General features: G+C 51.2%; 1 protein-coding gene across 1 annotated transcript in view; it reads left to right on the top strand.

Moving 5' to 3' along the window:
* The window catches only part of SLC22A7 (solute carrier family 22 member 7), a 137,415-nt gene that overhangs the window by 87,711 nt on the left and 28,947 nt on the right, over positions 1–20,757 (top strand). Inside the window, exons 3-5 of the mRNA XM_073563501.1 lie at positions 9,759–9,913; positions 12,280–12,448; positions 12,616–12,739. Coding sequence (XP_073419602.1) covers positions 9,759–9,913; positions 12,280–12,448; positions 12,616–12,739 — 448 coding nt within the window. The remainder of the gene's footprint in view (positions 1–9,758; positions 9,914–12,279; positions 12,449–12,615; positions 12,740–20,757) is intronic.

Raw genomic sequence — 20,757 nt, 5'->3', positions numbered from 1 at the left:
TGGATAAGAGAGGTGGGATCAACCCAGAATGCACCTCTCTGTGATGTCACATAGGAAAGTCTATAAGGCATTCCCTGGCAGAACCAGCTCAGAACAGCTGCAGAGTCCGTGCTGACAAGAACTCAGATGAGCGGAGAAGTGCAGCTCCGCCTCCACCCACCTTAGCCGCATGGTCTGCCTAAGGAACAATATGGAACTGTGAGTGTAATCTCTTTGTTTTCTCCACTTTTATTTTATACCTGTACTGTACATATTTTATGTCTCAATTTTATAGCAACTTTTATCTGTAATCACTGTCCTCTTTCGGAAAATAAATGAAATTATTTAGATCTGTCTCCATGCTCTAAGAATCGAACTATACGCCTTTGTTAGATAATCGCTACTAATTCAAAGGGTTTGCCACGGACCCTCTTAATTTAACACTGTGAATTAAGTAACCGTGACTGGTGGCAGCGCGTTGTGTACGGCTATTACGGCTTGCTGGCAGTACAGAAGGGTCTTATATTGCTGAATAAGGGTCTGCGGCCACAGCATTGATAATTCCCTTACTGCAGAAGCCTAATTGCCGGTTCACAACAGGCAGCCCGTCCGGCGACCAATTATCCTAGGTGCAGTTCCCTGACTGACCTGAGGGTAAGGGGGGCGCCGGAGAGCTGTGAGTTCCAAAGTGGAACTGAGAAAGTGGGATATACATAAATCCCCGCAGTACTTGGAAGATTGATAGCAGTGGTGGGGCATCCAAATTAAACTCCCCCTGCGGCAAATTGTAGAGCGAGATTAGCTTGCTGGATATTTTTGTCACATGGTGCCGGTGGTGGGATAACTAAGATAAGCCCCAACGGTGCCTGTGATAGCTGTGTGCCGGCATTGTGTCACGTCCCTCCGTCCGCTGATACACCCGTGTCAGTGGTGGGATTGTGACATAGTGGTGACACAGGGTCCGCTGTCCGTCGCGTTTTGGTGGCAGCGGGACCCCCGTTAGTGTCGCCCGTAAGTAGACGAACGGCGGTGGGCTGTTCGTCACAGTCGCCACTCCACCAAGCCATGCAAGCACTTCCTGCCGACACCATAAACTGCGACTCCACCACGCCATGCCAGCCCTTCTTGCAGACACCATTGTAGAACTCCACCAATCCATGCCAGCACTCCCTGCAGACTCCATAGCTGACTCAACCCCTCTGGCTGCGCTGCACAGGACTCATGTTCAGCTCCTTCCTTCACCCTGGCTTACTTGAAAATGACTCACAATCAATATCACCAGCAAGTGATCACACACACCTGACACTCCTTTATAGAGCGTCACACCTGCTTTATAATTAACATGCACTTTAAAACTAAAGTGTGATACCACTCACCACCACCGGGGCAACTTAGAATGAACGACACACGTGTAATAATTCTAATGGCCACCGTGGGCAATCACACCACTTTGGCACCAAGCCAAAGGAAAAAAAGTTAACTATGTACATTTAACCTGTCAGATCCAGGCTGGATCATGACAGTTGTCATGTGATCCGCACACATACACTGTGATGTCATGTGATCCGCACACCTGCACTGCAATGTCATGTGATCCACACACCTGCACTACGATGTCATGTGATCCGCACACATACACTGTGATGTCATGTGATCCGCACACCTGCACTGTGATATCATGTGATCCGCACACCTGCACCTTGATGTCATGTGATCCACACACCTGCACTGTGATGTAATGTGATCCGCACACCTGCACTGTGATGTCATGTGATCCGCACACCTGCACTGTGATGTCATGTGATCCACACACCTGCACTGTGATGTCATGTGATCCGCACACCTGCACTGTGATGTCATGTGATCCGCACACCTGCACTGTGATGTCATGTGATCCACACACCTGCACTGTGATGTCATGTGATCCGCACACCTGCACTGTGATGTCATGTGATCCGCACACCTGAATTGTGATGTCATGTGATCCACACACCTGAATTGTGATGTCATGTGATCCGCACACTTGCACTGTGATGTCATGTGATCCGCACACCTGCACTGTGATGTCATGTGATCCGCACACCTGCACCTTGATGTCATGTGATCCGCACACCTGCACTGTGATGTCATGTGATCCGCACAGTTGCACTGTGATGTCATTTGATCCGCACACCTGCACTGTGATGTCATGTGATCCGCACACCTGCACCTTGATGTCATGTGATCCACACACCTGCACTGTGATGTCATGTGATCCGCATGCCTGCACTGTGCTGTCATGTGATCCACACACCTGCACTGCAATGTCATGTGATCCACACGCCTGCACTGTGCTGTCATGTGATCCGCACACCTGAAATGTGATCCGCACACCTGCACTGTGATGTCATGTGATCCACACACCTGCACTGCAATGTCATGTGATCCACACACCTGCACTGTGCTGTCATGTGATCCGCACACCTGAAATGTGATCCGCACACCTGCACTGTGATGTCATGTGATCCACACACCTGCACTGCAATGTCATGTGATCCACATGCCTGCACTGTGATGGCATGTGATCCACACAACTGAATTGTGATCCACACACCTGCACTACGATGTCATGTGATCCGCACATATACACTGTGATGTCATGTGATCCGTACACATACACTGTGATGTCATGTGATCCGCACACCTGCACTGTGATGTCATGTGATCCACACACCTGAAATGTGATCCGCACACCTGCACTGCAATGTCATGTGATCCACACACCTGAAATGTGATGTCATGTGATCCGCACACATACAGTGTGATGTCATGTGATCCGCACACATACACTGTGATGTCATGTGATCCGCACACCTGCACTGTGATGTCATGTGATCCGCACACCTGCACTACGATGTCATGTGATCCACACACCAGAGATGTGATCCGCACACCTGCACCTTGATGTCATGTGATCTGCACACCTGCACTACGATGTCATGTGATCTGCACACATACACTGTGATGTCATGTGATCTGCACACCTGCACTGTGATGTCATGTGATCCGCACACCTGCACTGTGCTGTCATGTGATCCGCACACCTGAAATGTGATCCGCACACCTGCACCTTGATGTCATGTGATCCGCACACCTGCACTGCGATGTCATGTGATCCGCACACATACACTGTGATGTCATGTGATCCGCACACCTGCACCTTGATGTCATGTGATCCGCACACCTGCACTACGATATCATGTGATCCGCACATATACACTGTGATGTCATGTCATCCACACACCTGAAATGTGATCCGTACACATACACTGTGATGTCATGTGATCCGCACACCTGCACTGTGATGTCATGTGATTCACACACCTGAAATGTGATCCGCACACCTGCACTGCAATGTCATGTGATCCACACACCTGAAATGTGATGTCATGTGATCTGCACACATACAGTGTGATGTCATGTGATCCACACACCTGCACTGTGATGTCATGTGATCCACACACCTGCACTACGATGTCATGTGATCCACACACCTGAGATGTGATCCGCACACCTGCACCTTGATGTCATGTGATCTGCACACCTGCACTGTGATGTCATGTGATCTGCACACCTGCACCTTGATGTCATGTGATCCACACACCTGCACTGCGATGTCATGTGACCCGCACACCTGCACTGTGATGTCATGTGATCCGCACACCTGCACTACGATGTCATGTGATCCGCACACCTGCACTGCGATGTCATGTGATCCGCACACCTGAAATGTGATCCGCACACCTGCACTGTGATGTCATGTGATCCGCACACCTGAAATGTGATCCGCACACCTGCACTGTGATGTCATGTGATCTGCACACCTGCACCTTGATGTCATGTGATCTGCACACCTGCACTGTGATGTCATGTGATCTGCACACCTGCACTACGATGTCATGTGATCCGCACACCTGCACTGTGCTGTCATGTGATCCGCACACCTGCACCTTGATGTCATGTGATCCACACACCTGCACTGTGATGTCATGTGATCCGCACACCTGCACTGTGATGTCATGTGATCTGCACACCTGCACTGTGATGTCATGTGATCCGCACACCTGCACTGTGCTGTCATGTGATCCGCACACCTGCACCTTGATGTCATGTGATCTGCACTGTGATGTCATGTGATCCGCACACCTGCACTGTGATGTCATGTGATCCGCACACCTGCACCTTGATGTCATGTGATCTGCACACCTGCACTGTGATGTCATGTGATCTGCACACCTGCACTGTGATGTCATGTGATCCGCACAACTGCACTTTGATGTCATGTGATCTGCACACCTGCACTGCGATGTCATGTGATCTGCACACCTGCACTGTGATGTCATGTGATCCGCACACCTGCACCTTGATGTCATGTGATCTGCACACCTGCACTGCGATGTCATGTGATCCGCACACCTGCACTGCGATGTCATGTGATCTGCACACCTGCACTGCGATGTCATGTGATCTGCACACCTGCACTGTGATGTCATGTGATCCGCACACCTGCACTGTGATGTCATGTGATCTGCACACCTGCACTGTGATGTCATGTGATCTGCACACCTGCACTGTGATGTCATGTGATCCGCACACCTGCACTGTGATGTCATGTGATCTGCACACCTGCACTGTGATGTCATGTGATCCGCACACCTGCACTGTGATGTCATGTGATCCGCACACCTGCACTGCGATGTCATGTGATCTGCACACCTGCACTGCGATGTCATGTGATCCGCACACCTGCACTGTGATGTCATGTGATCTGCACACCTGCACTGATGTCATGTGATCCGCACACCTGCACTGATGTCATGTGATCCGCACACCTGCACTGTGATGTCATGTGATCCGCACACATACACTGTGATGTCATGTGATCCGCACACCTGCACTGTGATGTCATGTGATCTGCACACCTGCACTGTGATGTCATGTGATCCGCACACCTGCACTGTGATGTCATGTGATCCGCACACCTGCACTGTGATGTCATGTGATCCGCACACATACACTGTGATGTCATGTGATCCGCACACCTGCACTGTGATGTCATGTGATCTGCACACCTGCACTGCGATGTCATGTGATCCGCAGACCTGCACTGTGATGTCATGTGATCCGCACACATACACTGTGATGTCATGTGATCCGCACACCTGCACTGTGATGTCATGTGATCCGCACACCTGCACTGTGATGTCATGTGATCTGCACACCTGCACTGTGATGTAATGTGATCTGCACACCTGCACTGTGATGTCATGTGATCTGCACACCTGCACTGCGATGTCATGTGATCTGCACACCTGCACTGCGATGTCATGTGATCCGCACACCTGCACTGTGATGTCATGTGATCCGCACACCTGCACTGTGATGTCATGTGATCTGCACACCTGCACTGTGATGTCATGTGATCTGCACACCTGCACTGTGATGTCATGTGATCCGCACACCTGCACTGTGATGTCATGTGATCCGCACACCTGCACTGTGATGTCATGTGATCTGCACACCTGCACTGCGATGTCATGTGATCCGCACACCTGCACTGTGATGTCATGTGATCCGCACACATACACTGTGATGTCATGTGATCCGCACACATACACTGTGATGTCATGTGATCCGCACACCTGCACTGTGATGTCATGTGATCCGCACACCTGCACTGCGATGTCATGTGATCCGCACACCTGCACTGTGATGTCATGTGATCCGCACACCTGCACTGCGATGTCATGTGATCTGCACACCTGCACTGCGATGTCATGTGATCCGCACACCTGCACTGTGATGTCATGTGATCCGCACACATACACTGTGATGTCATGTGATCCGCACACCTGCACTGTGATGTCATGTGATCCGCACACCTGCACTGTGATGTCATGTGATCCGCACACCTGCACTGTGATGTCATGTGATCCGCACACCTGCACTGTGATGTCATGTGATCTGCACACCTGCACTGCGATGTCATGTGATCTGCACACCTGCACTGTGATGTCATGTGATCCGCACACATACACTGTGATGTCATGTGATCCGCACACCTGCACTGTGATGTCATGTGATCCGCACACCTGCACTGTGATGTCATGTGATCTGCACACCTGCACTGTGATGTCATGTGATCCGCACACATACACTGTGATGTCATGTGATCCGCACACCTGCACTGTGATGTCATGTGATCTGCACACCTGCACTGCGATGTCATGTGATCCGCACACCTGCACTGTGATGTCATGTGATCCGCACACATACACTGTGATGTCATGTGATCCGCACACCTGCACTGCGATGTCATGTGATCCGCACACCTGCACTGTGATGTCATGTGATCTGCACACCTGCACTGTGATGTCATGTGATCCGCACACCTGCACTGTGATGTCATGTGATCCGCACACCTGCACTGTGATGTCATGTGATCTGCACACCTGCACTGCGATGTCATGTGATCCGCACACCTGCACTGTGATGTCATGTGATCCGCACACCTGCACTGTGATGTCATGTGATCTGCACACCTGCACTGTGATGTCATGTGATCCGCACACCTGCACTGTGATGTCATGTGATCTGCACACCTGCACTGTGATGTCATGTGATCCGCACACCTGCACTGTGATGTCATGTGATCTGCACACCTGCACTGTGATGTCATGTGATCTGCACACCTGCACTGCGATGTCATGTGATCCGCACACCTGCACTGCGATGTCATGTGATCCGCACACCTGCACTGTGATGTCATGTGATCTGCACACCTGCACTGTGATGTCATGTGATCTGCACACCTGCACTGCGATGTCATGTGATCCGCACACCTGCACTGTGATGTCATGTGATCCGCACACATACACTGTGATGTCATGTGATCCGCACACATACACTGTGATGTCATGTGATCCGCACACCTGCACTGTGATGTCATGTGATCTGCACACCTGCACTGCGATGTCATGTGATCCGCACACCTGCACTGTGATGTCATGTGATCCGCACACCTGCACTGCGATGTCATGTGATCCGCACACCTGCACTGTGATGTCATGTGATCCGCACACCTGCACTGTGATGTCATGTGATCTGCACACCTGCACTGTGATGTCATGTGATCAGCACACATACACTGTGATGTCATGTGATCCGCACACCTGCACTGTGATGTCATGTGATCTGCACACCTGCACTGTGATGTCATGTGATCCGCACACCTGCACTGTGATGTCATGTGATCCGCACACCTGCACTGTGATGTCATGTGATCCGCACACCTGCACTGCGATGTCATGTGATCCGCACACCTGCACTGCGATGTCATGTGATCCGCACACCTGCACTGTGATGTCATGTGATCCGCACACCTGCACTGCGATGTCATGTGATCAGCACACATACACTGCGATGTCATGTGATCCGCACACCTGCACTGCGATGTCATGTGATCCGCACACCTGCACTGTGATGTCATGTGATCCGCACACCTGCACTGCGATGTCATGTGATCCGCACACCTGCACTGTGATGTCATGTGATCCGCACACATACACTGTGATGTCATGTGATCCGCACACATACACTGTGATGTCATGTGATCCGCACACCTGCACTGTGATGTCATGTGATCTGCACACCTGCACTGCGATGTCATGTGATCCGCACACCTGCACTGTGATGTCATGTGATCCGCACACATACACTGTGATGTCATGTGATCCGCACACCTGCACTGTGATGTCATGTGATCTGCACACCTGCACTGTGATGTCATGTGATCTGCACACCTGCACTGTGATGTCATGTGATCTGCACACCTGCACTGCGATGTCATGTGATCCGCACACCTGCACTGTGATGTCATGTGATCCGCACACATACACTGTGATGTCATGTGATCTGCACACCTGCACAGTGATGTCATGTGATCTGCACACCTGCACTGCGATGTCATGTGATCCGCACACCTGCACTGCGATGTCATGTGATCTGCACACCTGCACTGCGATGTTATGTGATCCGCACACCTGCACTGTGATGTCATGTGATCCGCACACCTGCACTGCGATGTCATGTGATCCGCACACCTGCACTGTGATGTCATGTGATCCGCACACATACACTGTGATGTCATGTGATCCGCACACCTGCACTGTGATGTCATGTGATCTGCACACCTGCACTGTGATGTCATGTGATCCGCACACCTGCACTGTGATGTCATGTGATCTGCACACCTGCACTGCGATGTCATGTGATTCGCACACCTGCACTGTGATGTCATGTGATCCGCACACATACACTGTGATGTCATGTGATCTGCACACCTGCACAGTGATGTCATGTGATCTGCACACCTGCAATGTGATGTCATGTGATCCGCACACCTGCAATGTGATGTCATGTGATCTGCACACCTGCACTGTGATGTCATGTGATCTGCACACCTGCACTGCGATGTCATGTGATCCGCACACCTGCACTGTGATGTCATGTGATCCGCACACATACACTGTGATGTCATGTGATCCGCACACCTGCACTGCGATGTCATGTGATCCGCACACCTGCACTGTGATGTCATGTGATCAGCACACCTGCACTGTGATGTCATGTGATCTGCACACCTGCACTGCGATGTCATGTGATCCGCACACCTGCACTGTGATGTCATGTGATCCGCACACATACACTGTGATGTCATGTGATCCGCACACCTGCACTGCGATGTCATGTGATCCGCACACCTGCACTGTGATGTCATGTGATCCGCACACCTGCACAGTGATGTCATGTGATCCGCACACCTGCACTGTGATGTCATGTGATCTGCACACCTGCACTGCTATGTCATGTGATCCGCACACCTGCACTGTGATGTCATGTGATCTGCACACCTGCACTGTGATGTCATGTGATCTGCACACCTGCACTGTGATGTCATGTGATCTGCACACCTGCACTGCGATGTCATGTGATCCGCACACCTGCACTGTGATGTCATGTGATCCGCACACATACACTGTGATGTCATGTGATCCGCACACCTGCACTGTGATGTCATGTGATCTGCACACCTGCACTGCGATGTCATGTGATCCGCACACCTGCACTGCGATGTCATGTGATCCGCACACCTGCACTGCGATGTCATGTGATCTGCACACCTGCACTGTGATGTCATGTGATCTGCACACCTGCACTGTGATGTCATGTGATCCGCACACCTGCACTGTGATGTCATGTGATCCGCACACCTGCACTGTGATGTCATGTGATCTGCACACCTGAGATGTGATCCACACCCCTGAGATGTGATCCACACCCCTGAGATGTGATCCACACATCTGAGATGTGATCCACACACCTGCGATGTCATGTGATCCGCACACCTGCACGGGGATGTTGTGAGATCTGGTTCTATCTAAAGCTCCATTGGTCCAGATCTAATCTCTACTTGCTGGAGATTCTGGGATCCTGTCCTGGTTACAACCACAGACTGTGATCTCTGAGCAGCGAGCTTGTCGCTTCTGAAGGGTCTGGGATCCCATAAAATATTAATGTATTATTATATGTGGCTGACGTCATGGCTCCCACCAGTCCTGGAGTTTGGGTGGCTTCCATAATTAGAACTGGTCCCAGTGTTTGTCCCTGAGCTGGCCACCAGCAGGGGATAAGCGGCGCCCATCATTGTCCGCTGCTCTCAGTTTCTGTGTCTTCTCCAGGTTTGGACGGAGGAAGATTCTGCTGGTTTCCTTCCTGGTGAGCGCGGTATTTGGGGCAATGTCTGCTCTCTCCGTCTCCTACGTCATGTTCTCCATCTGTCGGCTGCTCTGGGGTGCAGGTCTCATGGGGATGACGCTGATCTCCATCTCTCTGGGTGCGTTTAGTTACTGGCAGCGATCTCTGGCATCTGGTGGCGCCGTTCTTTCCCAGGTCCTGAGTCAACGCAGGTCAGGCCCAACATCTGGGCACAGGGGCATGGCCCAATGGACGGCATCATAAAAGTGTCTGCAGCAGGGTCACCAACCTGACTGTACTGTTTATGAACGGTTCATTAATAAATCCCGTATAGACGATATTTTTTACGGACACATTGTAAGCTCACATAAATCCTTCTGACACCAATGATCGGCTGCAGCCCACAATCCTGACATCAGTGATCGGCTGCAGCCCAGAATCCTGACATCAGTGATCGGCTGCAGTCCAGAATCCTGACATCAGTGATGGTCTGCAGCCCAGAATCCTGACATCAATGATCGGCTGCAGCCCAGAATCCTGACATCAGTGATGGTCTTCAGCCCAGAATCCTGACATCAGTGATGGTCTGCAGCCCAGAATCCTGACATCAGTGATCGGCTGCAGCCCAGAATCCTGACATCAATGATTGGCTGCAGCCCAGAATCCTGACACCAGTGATTGGCTGCAGCCCAGAATCCTGACATCAGTGATGGTCTGCAGCCCAGAATCCTGACATCAGTGATGGTTTGCAACCCAGAATCCTGACATCAGTGATTGGCTGCAGCCCAGAATCCTGACATCAGTGATGGTCTGCAGCCCAGAATCCTGACATCAGTGATGGTCTGCAGCCCAGAATCCTGACATCAGTGATCGTCTGCAGATTACAGTCCTGACATCGGTGATGGTCTGCAGCCCAGAATACTGACATCAATGATTGGCTGCAGCCCAGAATCCTGACACCAGTGATTGGCTGCAGATTACAATCCTGACATCAGTGATGGTCTGCAGCCCAGAATCCTGACATCAGTGATGGTCTGCAGCCCAGAATCCTGACATCAGTGATCGGCTGCAGCCCAGAATCCTGACATCAATGATTGGCTGCAGCCCAGAATCCTGACACCAGTGATTGGCTGCAGCCCAGAATCCTGACATCAGTGATTGATCGCCGTCACGGTGAGAATCACAGCCACAATCATCTGCAGAAGTTTTTCAGCTTCAAAAAAATCACAAACGTCTTTTCATACAGACAGGTGAGAAAAGTGTGGTCTAATGACCGGCCTTGTGGTCTGGCCGGCTGGCTGCCTGGTCTGTAGGTGTGCACAGGCGCTTTCAGGGGGTCAGCCAGGCGATTAGCCAGTGTGGTCTAATGACATGTCCTGTAGGTGTGCACAGGCGCATTCAGGGGGTCAGCTATTACATTAGGGTGTGTGGTCTAATGACCGGCCTTGTGGTCTGGGCGGCTGGCGCCCTGGTTTGTAGGTGTGCACAGTCACTTTCAGGGGGTCAGCCAGGTGATTAGTGAGTGTGATCTAATGACCGGTCTTGGGATCTGGCCAGCTGGTACCTTGGTCTATACAGTATGTCTGCACAAGTGCTTTCAGGCGGTCAGCTAGGCCATTAGTGAGTGTGGTCTAATGACTGGTCTTGGGGTCTGGCCAGCTGGTGCCCTCGTTTGTAGGTGTGCACAGGCGCTTTCAGGGGGTCAGCCAGGAGATTAGTCAGTGTGGTCTAATGACTGGTCTTGGGGTCTGGCCAACTGGTGCCCTGGTTTGTAGGTGTGCACAGGCGCTTTGAGGAGGTCAGCCAGGAGATTAGTCGGTGTGGTCTAATGACATGTCCTGTAGGTGTGCACAGGCACTTTCAGGGGGTCAGCCAGGCGATTAGTCAGTGTGGTCTAATGACTGGTCTTGGGGTCTGGCCAACTGGTGCCCTGGTTTGTAGGTGTGCACAGGCGCTTTCAGGAGGTCAGTCAGGAGATTAGTCGGTGTGGTCTAATGACCGGTCTTGGGGTGTGGCCGGCTGGCGCCCTGGTTTGTAGGTGTGCACAGGCGCTTTCAGGGGATCAGCCAGGAGATTAGTCAGTGTGGTCTAATGACCAGTCTTGGTGTCTGGCCAGCTGGTGCCCTGGTTTGTAGGTGTGCACAGGCGCTTTCAGGGGGTCAGCCAGGAGATTAGTCGGTGTGGTCTAATGACCAGTCTTGGTGTCTGGCCAGCTGGTGCCCTGGTTTGTAGGTGTGCACAGGCGCTTTCAGGGGGTCAGCCAGGAGATTAGTCGGTGTGGTCTAATGACCAGTCTTGGGGTCTGGCCGGCTGGCGCCCTGGTTTGTAGGTGTGCACAGGAGCTTACAGGGAGTCAGCCAGGCGATTAGTGTGTGGTCTAATGACATGTCCTGTAGGTGTGCACAGGCGCTTTCAGGGGGTCAGCCAGGAGATTAGTGAGAGTGGTCATTAGATGTGATCAGGGCAGTTTTGACTATCTGCTGACTGCTGCCTGTCTCCTCGCAGCCCTGGAGTGGACTGACGTCACTCATCGGACATTCTGCGGCATCATCAGCAGCCTGTCATGGACGGCCGGGTACATGATCCTTGCCTTGTTGGCATACCTGATAAGAGACTGGCGCTGGCTGCTGTTGGCCACTACCGCTCCATGTTTACTCGCTATTGCCTCCTGGTGGTGAGTAGCTGGAACTACTGTGCACATAAGCTAAATGTTCATTTCCCTGAGGAGCAGCAGAGGGACACAGGAAATGGGCACACATAGCCACATGGTGGCACCATGACTGGCAGACACTTTGTAATCCCAACTTACATGAATCCCCCTCTACATTACATCCTCTGTAGGTGGGTCCCTGAGTCGGCACGCTGGCTCCTCACCAAGCAAGACGCAACCGCAGCTCACATGTACCTGACAAGGTGTGCAAAGATGAATGGAAGGTCAGAGTTCATCCAGAAGATTTCACCAGAGGTAAAATCCCACAGCCACATGGATGGACTAACCAGACCAGGAGAAAACACCACAACTAGGACGTGCAGGAGGAGAACGGGAACATTCTAACCTCTACACGCATCACCGCTTAAAGACCTAAGATTTACAAACAGCCACCACTAGGGGGAGCACACATTTTACACAGCTCCCACAGAGAAACATTATACATTCTACCAGCAGTCACCACTAGGAGGAGCTCACAGCACAAAGTGTATACAGCTCCCATAGAAATACATTATACATTCTACCTGCAGTCACCACTAGGAGGAGCTCACAGCACACAGTGTATACAGCTCCCATAGAGATACATTATACATTCTACCTGCAGTCACCACTAGGAGGAGCTCACTGCACACAGTGTATACAGCTCCCATAGAGATACATTATACATTATACCTGCAGTCACCACTAGGGGGAGCTCACAGCACACAGTGTATACAGCTCCCATAGAGATACATTATACATTCTACCTGCAGTCACCACTGGGGGAGCTCACAGCACACAGTGTATACAGCTCCCATAGAGATACATTATACATTCTACCTGCAGTCACCACTAGGAAGAGCTCGCAGCTCACAGTGTATACAGCTCCCAGAGATACATTATATATTCTACCTTCAGTAACCACTAGGAGGAGCTCAAAGCACACAGTGTATACAACTCCCATAGAGATACATTATATATTCTACCTGCAGTCACCACTAGGAGGAGCTCACAGTGTATACAGCTCCCAAAGAGATACATTATACATTCTACCTGCAGTCACCACTAGGGGGAGCTCACAGCACACAGTGTATACAGCTCCCATAGAGATACATTATACATTTTACCAGCAGTCACCACTAGGGGGAGCTCACAGCACACAGTGTATAAGGCTCCCAGAGATACATTATACACTCTACCTGCAGTCACCACTAGGGGGAGCTCACAGCACACAGTGTATACAGCTCCCATAGAGATACATTATACATTTTACCAGCAGTCACCACTAGGGGGAGCTCACAGCACACAGTGTATAAGGCTCCCAGAGATACATTATACATTCTACTTGCAGTCACCACTAGGGGGAGCTCACAGCTCACAGTGAATACAGCTCCCATAGAGATACAGTATACATTCTACGTTCAGTCACCACTAGGAGGAGCTCACAGCACACAGTGTATACAGCTCCCATAGAGATACAGTATACATTCTACCTGCAGTCACCACTAGGGGGAGCTCACAGCACACAGTGTATACAGCTCCCATAGAGATACACTATACATTTTACCAGCAGTCACCATTAGGGGGAGCTCACAGCACACAGTGTATACAGCTCCCATAGAGATACACTATACATTTTACCAGCAGTCACCATTAGGGGGAGCTCACAGCTCACAGTGAATACAGCTCCCATAGAGATACAGTATACATTCTACGTTCAGTCACCACTAGGAGGAGCTCACAGCACACAGTGTATACAGCTCCCATAGAGATACAGTATACATTCTACCTGCAGTCACCACTAGGGGGAGCTCACAGCACACAGTGTATACAGCTCCCATAGAGATACACTATACATTTTACCAGCAGTCACCACTAGGGGGAGCTCACAGCACACAGTGTATACAGCTCCCATAGAGATACAGTATACAATCTACCTGCAGTCACCACTAGGGGGAGCGCACAGCACACAGTGTATACAGCTCCCATAGATATATTATTTATTCTACCTACATGTACTGTAGTGCTCTCTATTTTTACCCTTTTTTGCAAAAGAAACCTCTCGTGAGGTATGGAGAATTTCTCCACAAGGAATTGAGTTACCCTATTTTCAATTTACAATTGTCTAATGAATGTTGTAACCGGAGAGCCATGTAATTGGGGATTTATGAGGGTCAAAAGGAAAATGGGGTGTAGTGTAGAGGAATGGTGGTATCAGAAAACTAGTCAGAAAACTCGGGTCACCATATACAGGGTGAAGGGGCATTAAGGAGGATTCTGGGTGCTACATACTGGTTGGAGGGGCACATAGGAGTAGTCGGGGTGCTATATACTGGGTGGAGGAGAGAACAGGAGAAGTCAGGGTGCTATATACTGGGTGGAGGAGAGTACAGGAGAAGTCAGGGTGCTATATACTGGGTGGAGGAGAGTACAGGAGAAGTCAGGGTGCTATATACTGGGTGGAGGAGAGTACAGGAGAAGTCAGGGTGCTATATACTGGGTGGAAGAGAGTACAGGAGAAGTCAGGGTGCTATATACTGGGTGGAGGAGAGTACAGGAGAAGTCAGGGTGCTATATACTGGGTGGAAGAGAGTACAGGAGAAGTCAGGGTGCTATATACTGGGTGGAAGAGAGTACAGGAGAAGTCAGGGTGCTATATACTGGGTGGAAGAGAGTACAGGAGAAGTCAGGGTGCTATATACTGGGTGGAGGAGAGTACAGGAGAAGTCAGGGTGCTATATACTGGGTGGAGGAGAGTACAGGAGAAGTCAGGGTGCTATATACTGGGTGGAGGAGCGTACAGGAGAAGTCAGGGTGCTATATACTGGGTGGAGGAGAGTACAGGAAAAGTCGGGCTGCTATATACTGGGTGGAGGAGTGTACAGGAGAAGTCGGGGTGCTATATACTGGGTGGAGGAGAGTACAGGAAAAGTCGGGCTGCTATATACTGGGTGGAGGAGAGTACAGGAGAAGTCAGGGTGCTTTATACTGGGTGTAGGAGAGTACAGGAGAAGTCAGGGTGCTATATACTGGGTGGAGGAGAGCACAGGAGAAGTCAGGGTGCTATATACTGGGTGGAGGAGAGCACAGGAGAAGTCAGGGTGCTATATACTGGGTGGAGGAGAGTACAGGAAAAGTCGGGCTGCTATATACTGGGTGGAGGAGTGTACAGGAGAAGTCGGGGTGCTATATACTGGGTGGAGGAGAGTACAGGAAAAGTCGGGCTGCTATATACTGGGTGGAGGAGTGTACAGGAGAAGTCAGGGTGCTATATACTGGGTGGAGGAGAGTACAGGAAAAGTCGGGCTGCTATATACTGGGTGGAGGAGCGTACAGGAGAAGTCAGGGTGCTATATACTGGGTGGAGGAGAGTACAGGAGAAGTCGGGGTGCTATATACAGGGTGGAGGAGTGTACAGGAGAAGTCAGGGTGCTATATACTGGGTGGAGGAGAGTACAGGAGAAGTCAGGGTGCTATATACTGGGTGGAGGAGAGTACAGGAGAAGTCAGGGTGCTATATACTGGGTGGAGGAGAGTACAGGAGAAGTCGGGCTGCTATATACTGGGTGGAGGAGAGTACAGGAGAAGTCGGGGTGCTATATACTGGGTGGAGGAGTGTACAGGAGAAGTCGGGGTGCTATATACTGGGTGGAGGAGCGTACAGGAGAAGTCAGGGTGCTATATACTGGGTGGAGGAGCGTACAGGAGAAGTCAGGGTGCTATATGCTGGGTGGAGGAGAGTACAGGAGAAGTCAGGGTGCTGTATACTGGGTGGAGGAGAGTACAGGAGAAGTCAGGGTGCTATATGCTGGGTGGAGGAGAGTACAGGAGAAGTCAGGGTGCTATATACTGGGTGGAGGAGCGTACAGGAGAAGTCAGGGTGCTATATACTGGGTGGAGGAGAGTACAGGAGAAGTCAGGGTGCTATATACTGGGTGGAGGAGAGTACAGGAGAAGTCAGGGTGCTATATACTGGGTGGAGGAGCGTACAGGAGAAGTCAGGGTGCTATATACTGGGTGAAGGAGAGTACAGGAGAAGTCGGGGTGCTATATACTGGGTGGAGGAGAGTACAGGAGAAGTCAGGGTGCTATATACTGGGTGGAGGAGAGTACAGGAGAAGTCAGGGTGCTATATACTGGGTGGAGGAGCGTACAGGAGAAGTCAGGGTGCTATATACTGGGTGGAGGAGAGTACAGGAGAAGTCGGGGTGCTATATACTGGGTGGAGGAGTGTACAGGAGAAGTCGGGGTGCTATATACTGGGTGGAGGAGAGTACAGGAGAAGTCAGGGTGCTATATACTGGGTGGAGGAGTGTACAGGAGAAGTCAGGGCGCTATATACAGGGTGGAGGAGAGTACAGGAGAAGTCAGGGTGCTATATACAGGGTGGAGGAGAGTACAGGAGAAGTCAGGGTGCTATATACTGGGTGGAGGAGCGTACAGGAGAAGTCAGGGTGCTATATACTGGGTGGAGGAGAGTACAGGAGAAGTCAGGGTGCTATATACTGGGTGGAGGAGCGTACAGCAGAAGTCAGGGTGCTATATACTGGGTGGAGGAGAGTACAGGAGAAGTCGGGGTGCTATATACTGGGTGGAGGAGAGTACAGGAGAAGTCAGGGTGCTGTATACTGGGTGGAGGAGAGTAAAGGAGAAGTCGGGGTGCTATATACTGGGTGGAGGAGAGTACAGGAGTAGTCGGGGTGCTATATACTGGGTGGAGGAGAGTACAGGAGAAGTCAGGGTGCTATATACTGGGTGGAGGAGAGTACAGGAGAAGTCAGGGTGCTGTATACTGGGTGGAGGAGAGTACAGGAGAAGTCAGGGTGCTATATACTGGGTGGAGGAGAGTACAGGAGTAGTCGGGGTGCTATATACTGGGTGGAGGAGAGTACAGGAGAGTCAGGGTGCTATATACTGGGTGGAGGAGAGTACAGGAGAAGTCAGGGTGCTATATACTGGGTGGAGGAGAGTACAGGAGAAGTCAGGGTGCTATATACTGGGTGGAGGAGAGTACAGGAGAAGTCGGGGTGCTATATACTGGGTGGAGGAGAGTACAGGAGTAGTCGGGGTGCTATATACTGGGTGGAGGAGAGTACAGGAGAAGTCAGGGTGCTATATACTGGGTGGAGGAGAGTACAGGAGAAGTCAGGGTGCTATATACTGGGTGGAGGAGAGTACAGGAGAAGTCAGGGTGCTATATGCTGGGTGGAGGAGAGCACAGGAGAAGTCAGGGAGCTATATACTGGGTGGAGGAGCGTACAGGAGAAGTCAGGGTGCTATATACTGGGTGGAGGAGAGTACTGGAGAAGTCAGGGTGCTATATACTGGGTGGAGGAGAGTACTGGAGAAGTCAGGGTGCTATATGCTGGGTGGAGGAGAGTACAGGAGAAGTCAGGGTGCTATATGCTGGGTGGAGGAGAGTACAGGAGAAGTCAGGGTGCTATACACTGGGTGGAGGAGCGTACAGGAGAAGTCAGGGTGCTATATACAGGGTGGAGGAGAGTACAGGAGAAGTCAGGGTGCTATATACTGGGTGGAGGAGAGTACAGGAGAAGTCAGGGTGCTATATACTGGGTGGAGGAGAGTACAGGAGAAGTCAGGGTGCTATATACTGGGTGGAGGAGAGAACAGGAGAAGTCAGGGTGCTATATACTGGGTGGAGGAGAGTACAGGAGAAGTCAGGGTGCTATATGCTGGGTGGAGGAGCGTACAGGAGAAGTCAGGGTGCTATATACAGGGTGGAGGAGAGTACAGGAGAAGTCAGGGTGCTATATACTGGGTGGAGGAGAGTACAGGAGAAGTCAGGGTGCTATATACTGGGTGGAGGAGAGTACAAGAGAAGTCGGGGTGCTATATACTAGGTGGAGGAGAGTACAGGAGAAGTCAGGGTGCTATATACAGGGTGGAGGAGAGTACAGGAGAAGTCAGGGTGCTATATACTGGGTGGAGGAGAGTACAGGAGAAGTCAGGGTGCTATATACTGGGTGGAGGAGAGTACAAGAGAAGTCGGGGTGCTATATACTAGGTGGAGGAGAGTACAGGAGAAGTCAGGGTGCTATATACAGGGTGGAGGAGAGTACAGGAGAAGTCAGGGTGCTATATACTGGGTGGAGGAGAGTACAGGAGAAGTCAGGGTGCTATATACTGGGTGGAGGAGCGTACAGGAGAAGTCAGGGCGCTATATACAGGGTGGAGGAGAGTACAGGAGAAGTCAGGGTGCTATATACTGGGTGGAGGAGAGTACAGGAGAAGTCAGGGTGCTATATACTGGGTGGAGGAGAGTACAGGAGAAGTCAGGGTGCTATATACAGGGTGGAGGAGTGTACAGGAGAAGTCAGGGTGCTATATACTGGGTGGAGGAGAGTACAGGAGAAGTCAGGGTGCTATATACTGGGTGGAGGAGAGTACAGGAGAAGTCAGGGTGCTATATACTGGGTGGAGGAGCGTACAGGAGAAGTCAGGGTGCTATATACTGGGTGGAGGAGAGTACAGGAGAAGTCAGGGTGGTATATACTGGGTGGAGGAGCGTACAGGAGAAGTCAGGGTGCTATATACTGGGTGGAGGAGAGTACAGGAGAAGTCAGGGTGCTATATACAGGGTGGAGGAGAGTACAGGAGAAGTCAGGGTGCTATATACTGGGTGGAGGAGCGTACAGGAGAAGTCGGGGTGCTATATACTGGGTGGAGGAGAGTACAGGAGAAGTCGGGGTGCTATATACTGGGTGGAGGACAGTACAGGAGAAGTCAGGGTGCTATATACTGGGTGGAGGAGAGTACAGGAGAAGTCAGGGTGGTATATACTGGGTGGAGGAGCGTACAGGAGAAGTCAGGGTGCTATATACTGGGTGGAGGAGAGTACAGGAGAAGTCAGGGTGCTATATACAGGGTGGAGGAGTGTACAGGAGAAGTCAGGGTGCTATATACTGGGTGGAGGAGAGTACAGGAGAAGTCAGGGTGGTATATACTGGGTGGAGGAGCGTACAGGAGAAGTCGGGGTGCTATATACTGGGTGGAGGAGAGTACAGGAGAAGTCGGGGTGCTATATACTGGGTGGAGGACAGTACAGGAGAAGTCAGGGTGCTATATACTGGGTGGAGGAGAGTACAGGAGAAGTCAGGGTGGTATATACTGGGTGGAGGAGCGTACAGGAGAAGTCAGGGTGCTATATACTGGGTGGAGGACAGTACAGGAGAAGTCAGGGTGCTATATACAGGGTGGAGGAGAGTACAGGAGAAGTCAGGGTGCTATATACTGGGTGGAGGAGCGTACAGGAGAAGTCGGGGTGCTATATACTGGGTGGAGGAGAGTACAGGAGAAGTCGGGGTGCTATATACTGGGTGGAGGACAGTACAGGAGAAGTCAGGGTGCTATATACTGGGTGGAGGAGAGTACAGGAGAAGTCAGGGTGGTATATACTGGGTGGAGGAGCGTACAGGAGAAGTCAGGGTGCTATATACTGGGTGGAGGAGAGTACAGGAGAAGTCAGGGTGCTATATACAGGGTGGAGGAGTGTACAGGAGAAGTCAGGGTGCTATATACTGGGTGGAGGAGAGTACAGGAGAAGTCAGGGTGGTATATACTGGGTGGAGGAGCGTACAGGAGAAGTCGGGGTGCTATATACTGGGTGGAGGAGAGTACAGGAGAAGTCAGGGTGCTATATACTGGGTGGAGGACAGTACAGGAGAAGTCAGGGTGCTATATACTGGGTGGAGGAGAGTACAGGAGAAGTCAGGGTGCTATATACAGGGTGGAGGAGAGTACAGGAGAAGTCAGGGTGCTATATACTGGGTGGAGGAGAGTACAGGAGAAGTCAGGGTGCTATATACTGGGTGGAGGAGAGTACAGGAGAAGTCAGGGTGCTATATACTGGGTGGAGGAGTGTACAGGAGAAGTCAGGGTGCTATATACTGGGTGGAGGAGAGTACAGGAGAAGTCAGGGTGCTATATACTGGGTGGAGGAGCGTACAGGAGAAGTCAGGGTGCTATATACTGGGTGGAGGAGAGTACAGGAGAAGTCAGGGTGGTATATACTGGGTGGAGGAGCGTACAGGAGAAGTCAGGGTGCTATATACTGGGTGGAGGACAGTACAGGAGAAGTCAGGGTGCTATATACTGGGTGGAGGAGAGTACAGGAGAAGTCAGGGTGCTATATACTGGGTGGAGGAGCGTACAGGAGAAGTCAAGGTGCTATATACTGGGTGGAGGAGAGTACAGGAGAAGTCAGGGTGGTATATACTGGGTGGAGGAGCGTACAGGAGAAGTCGGGGTGCTATATACTGGGTGGAGGAGAGTAC

The sequence above is a fragment of the Dendrobates tinctorius genome, unplaced genomic scaffold, assembly GCF_039654945.1.
Source record: "Dendrobates tinctorius isolate UK_male_01 unplaced genomic scaffold, ASM3965494v1 ptg000393l, whole genome shotgun sequence".
Classification (NCBI taxonomy): Eukaryota; Metazoa; Chordata; class Amphibia; order Anura; family Dendrobatidae; genus Dendrobates; species Dendrobates tinctorius.
Note: the sequence above shows the minus strand (reverse complement) of the source record. Positions and strands in the feature narration are given on the sequence as shown.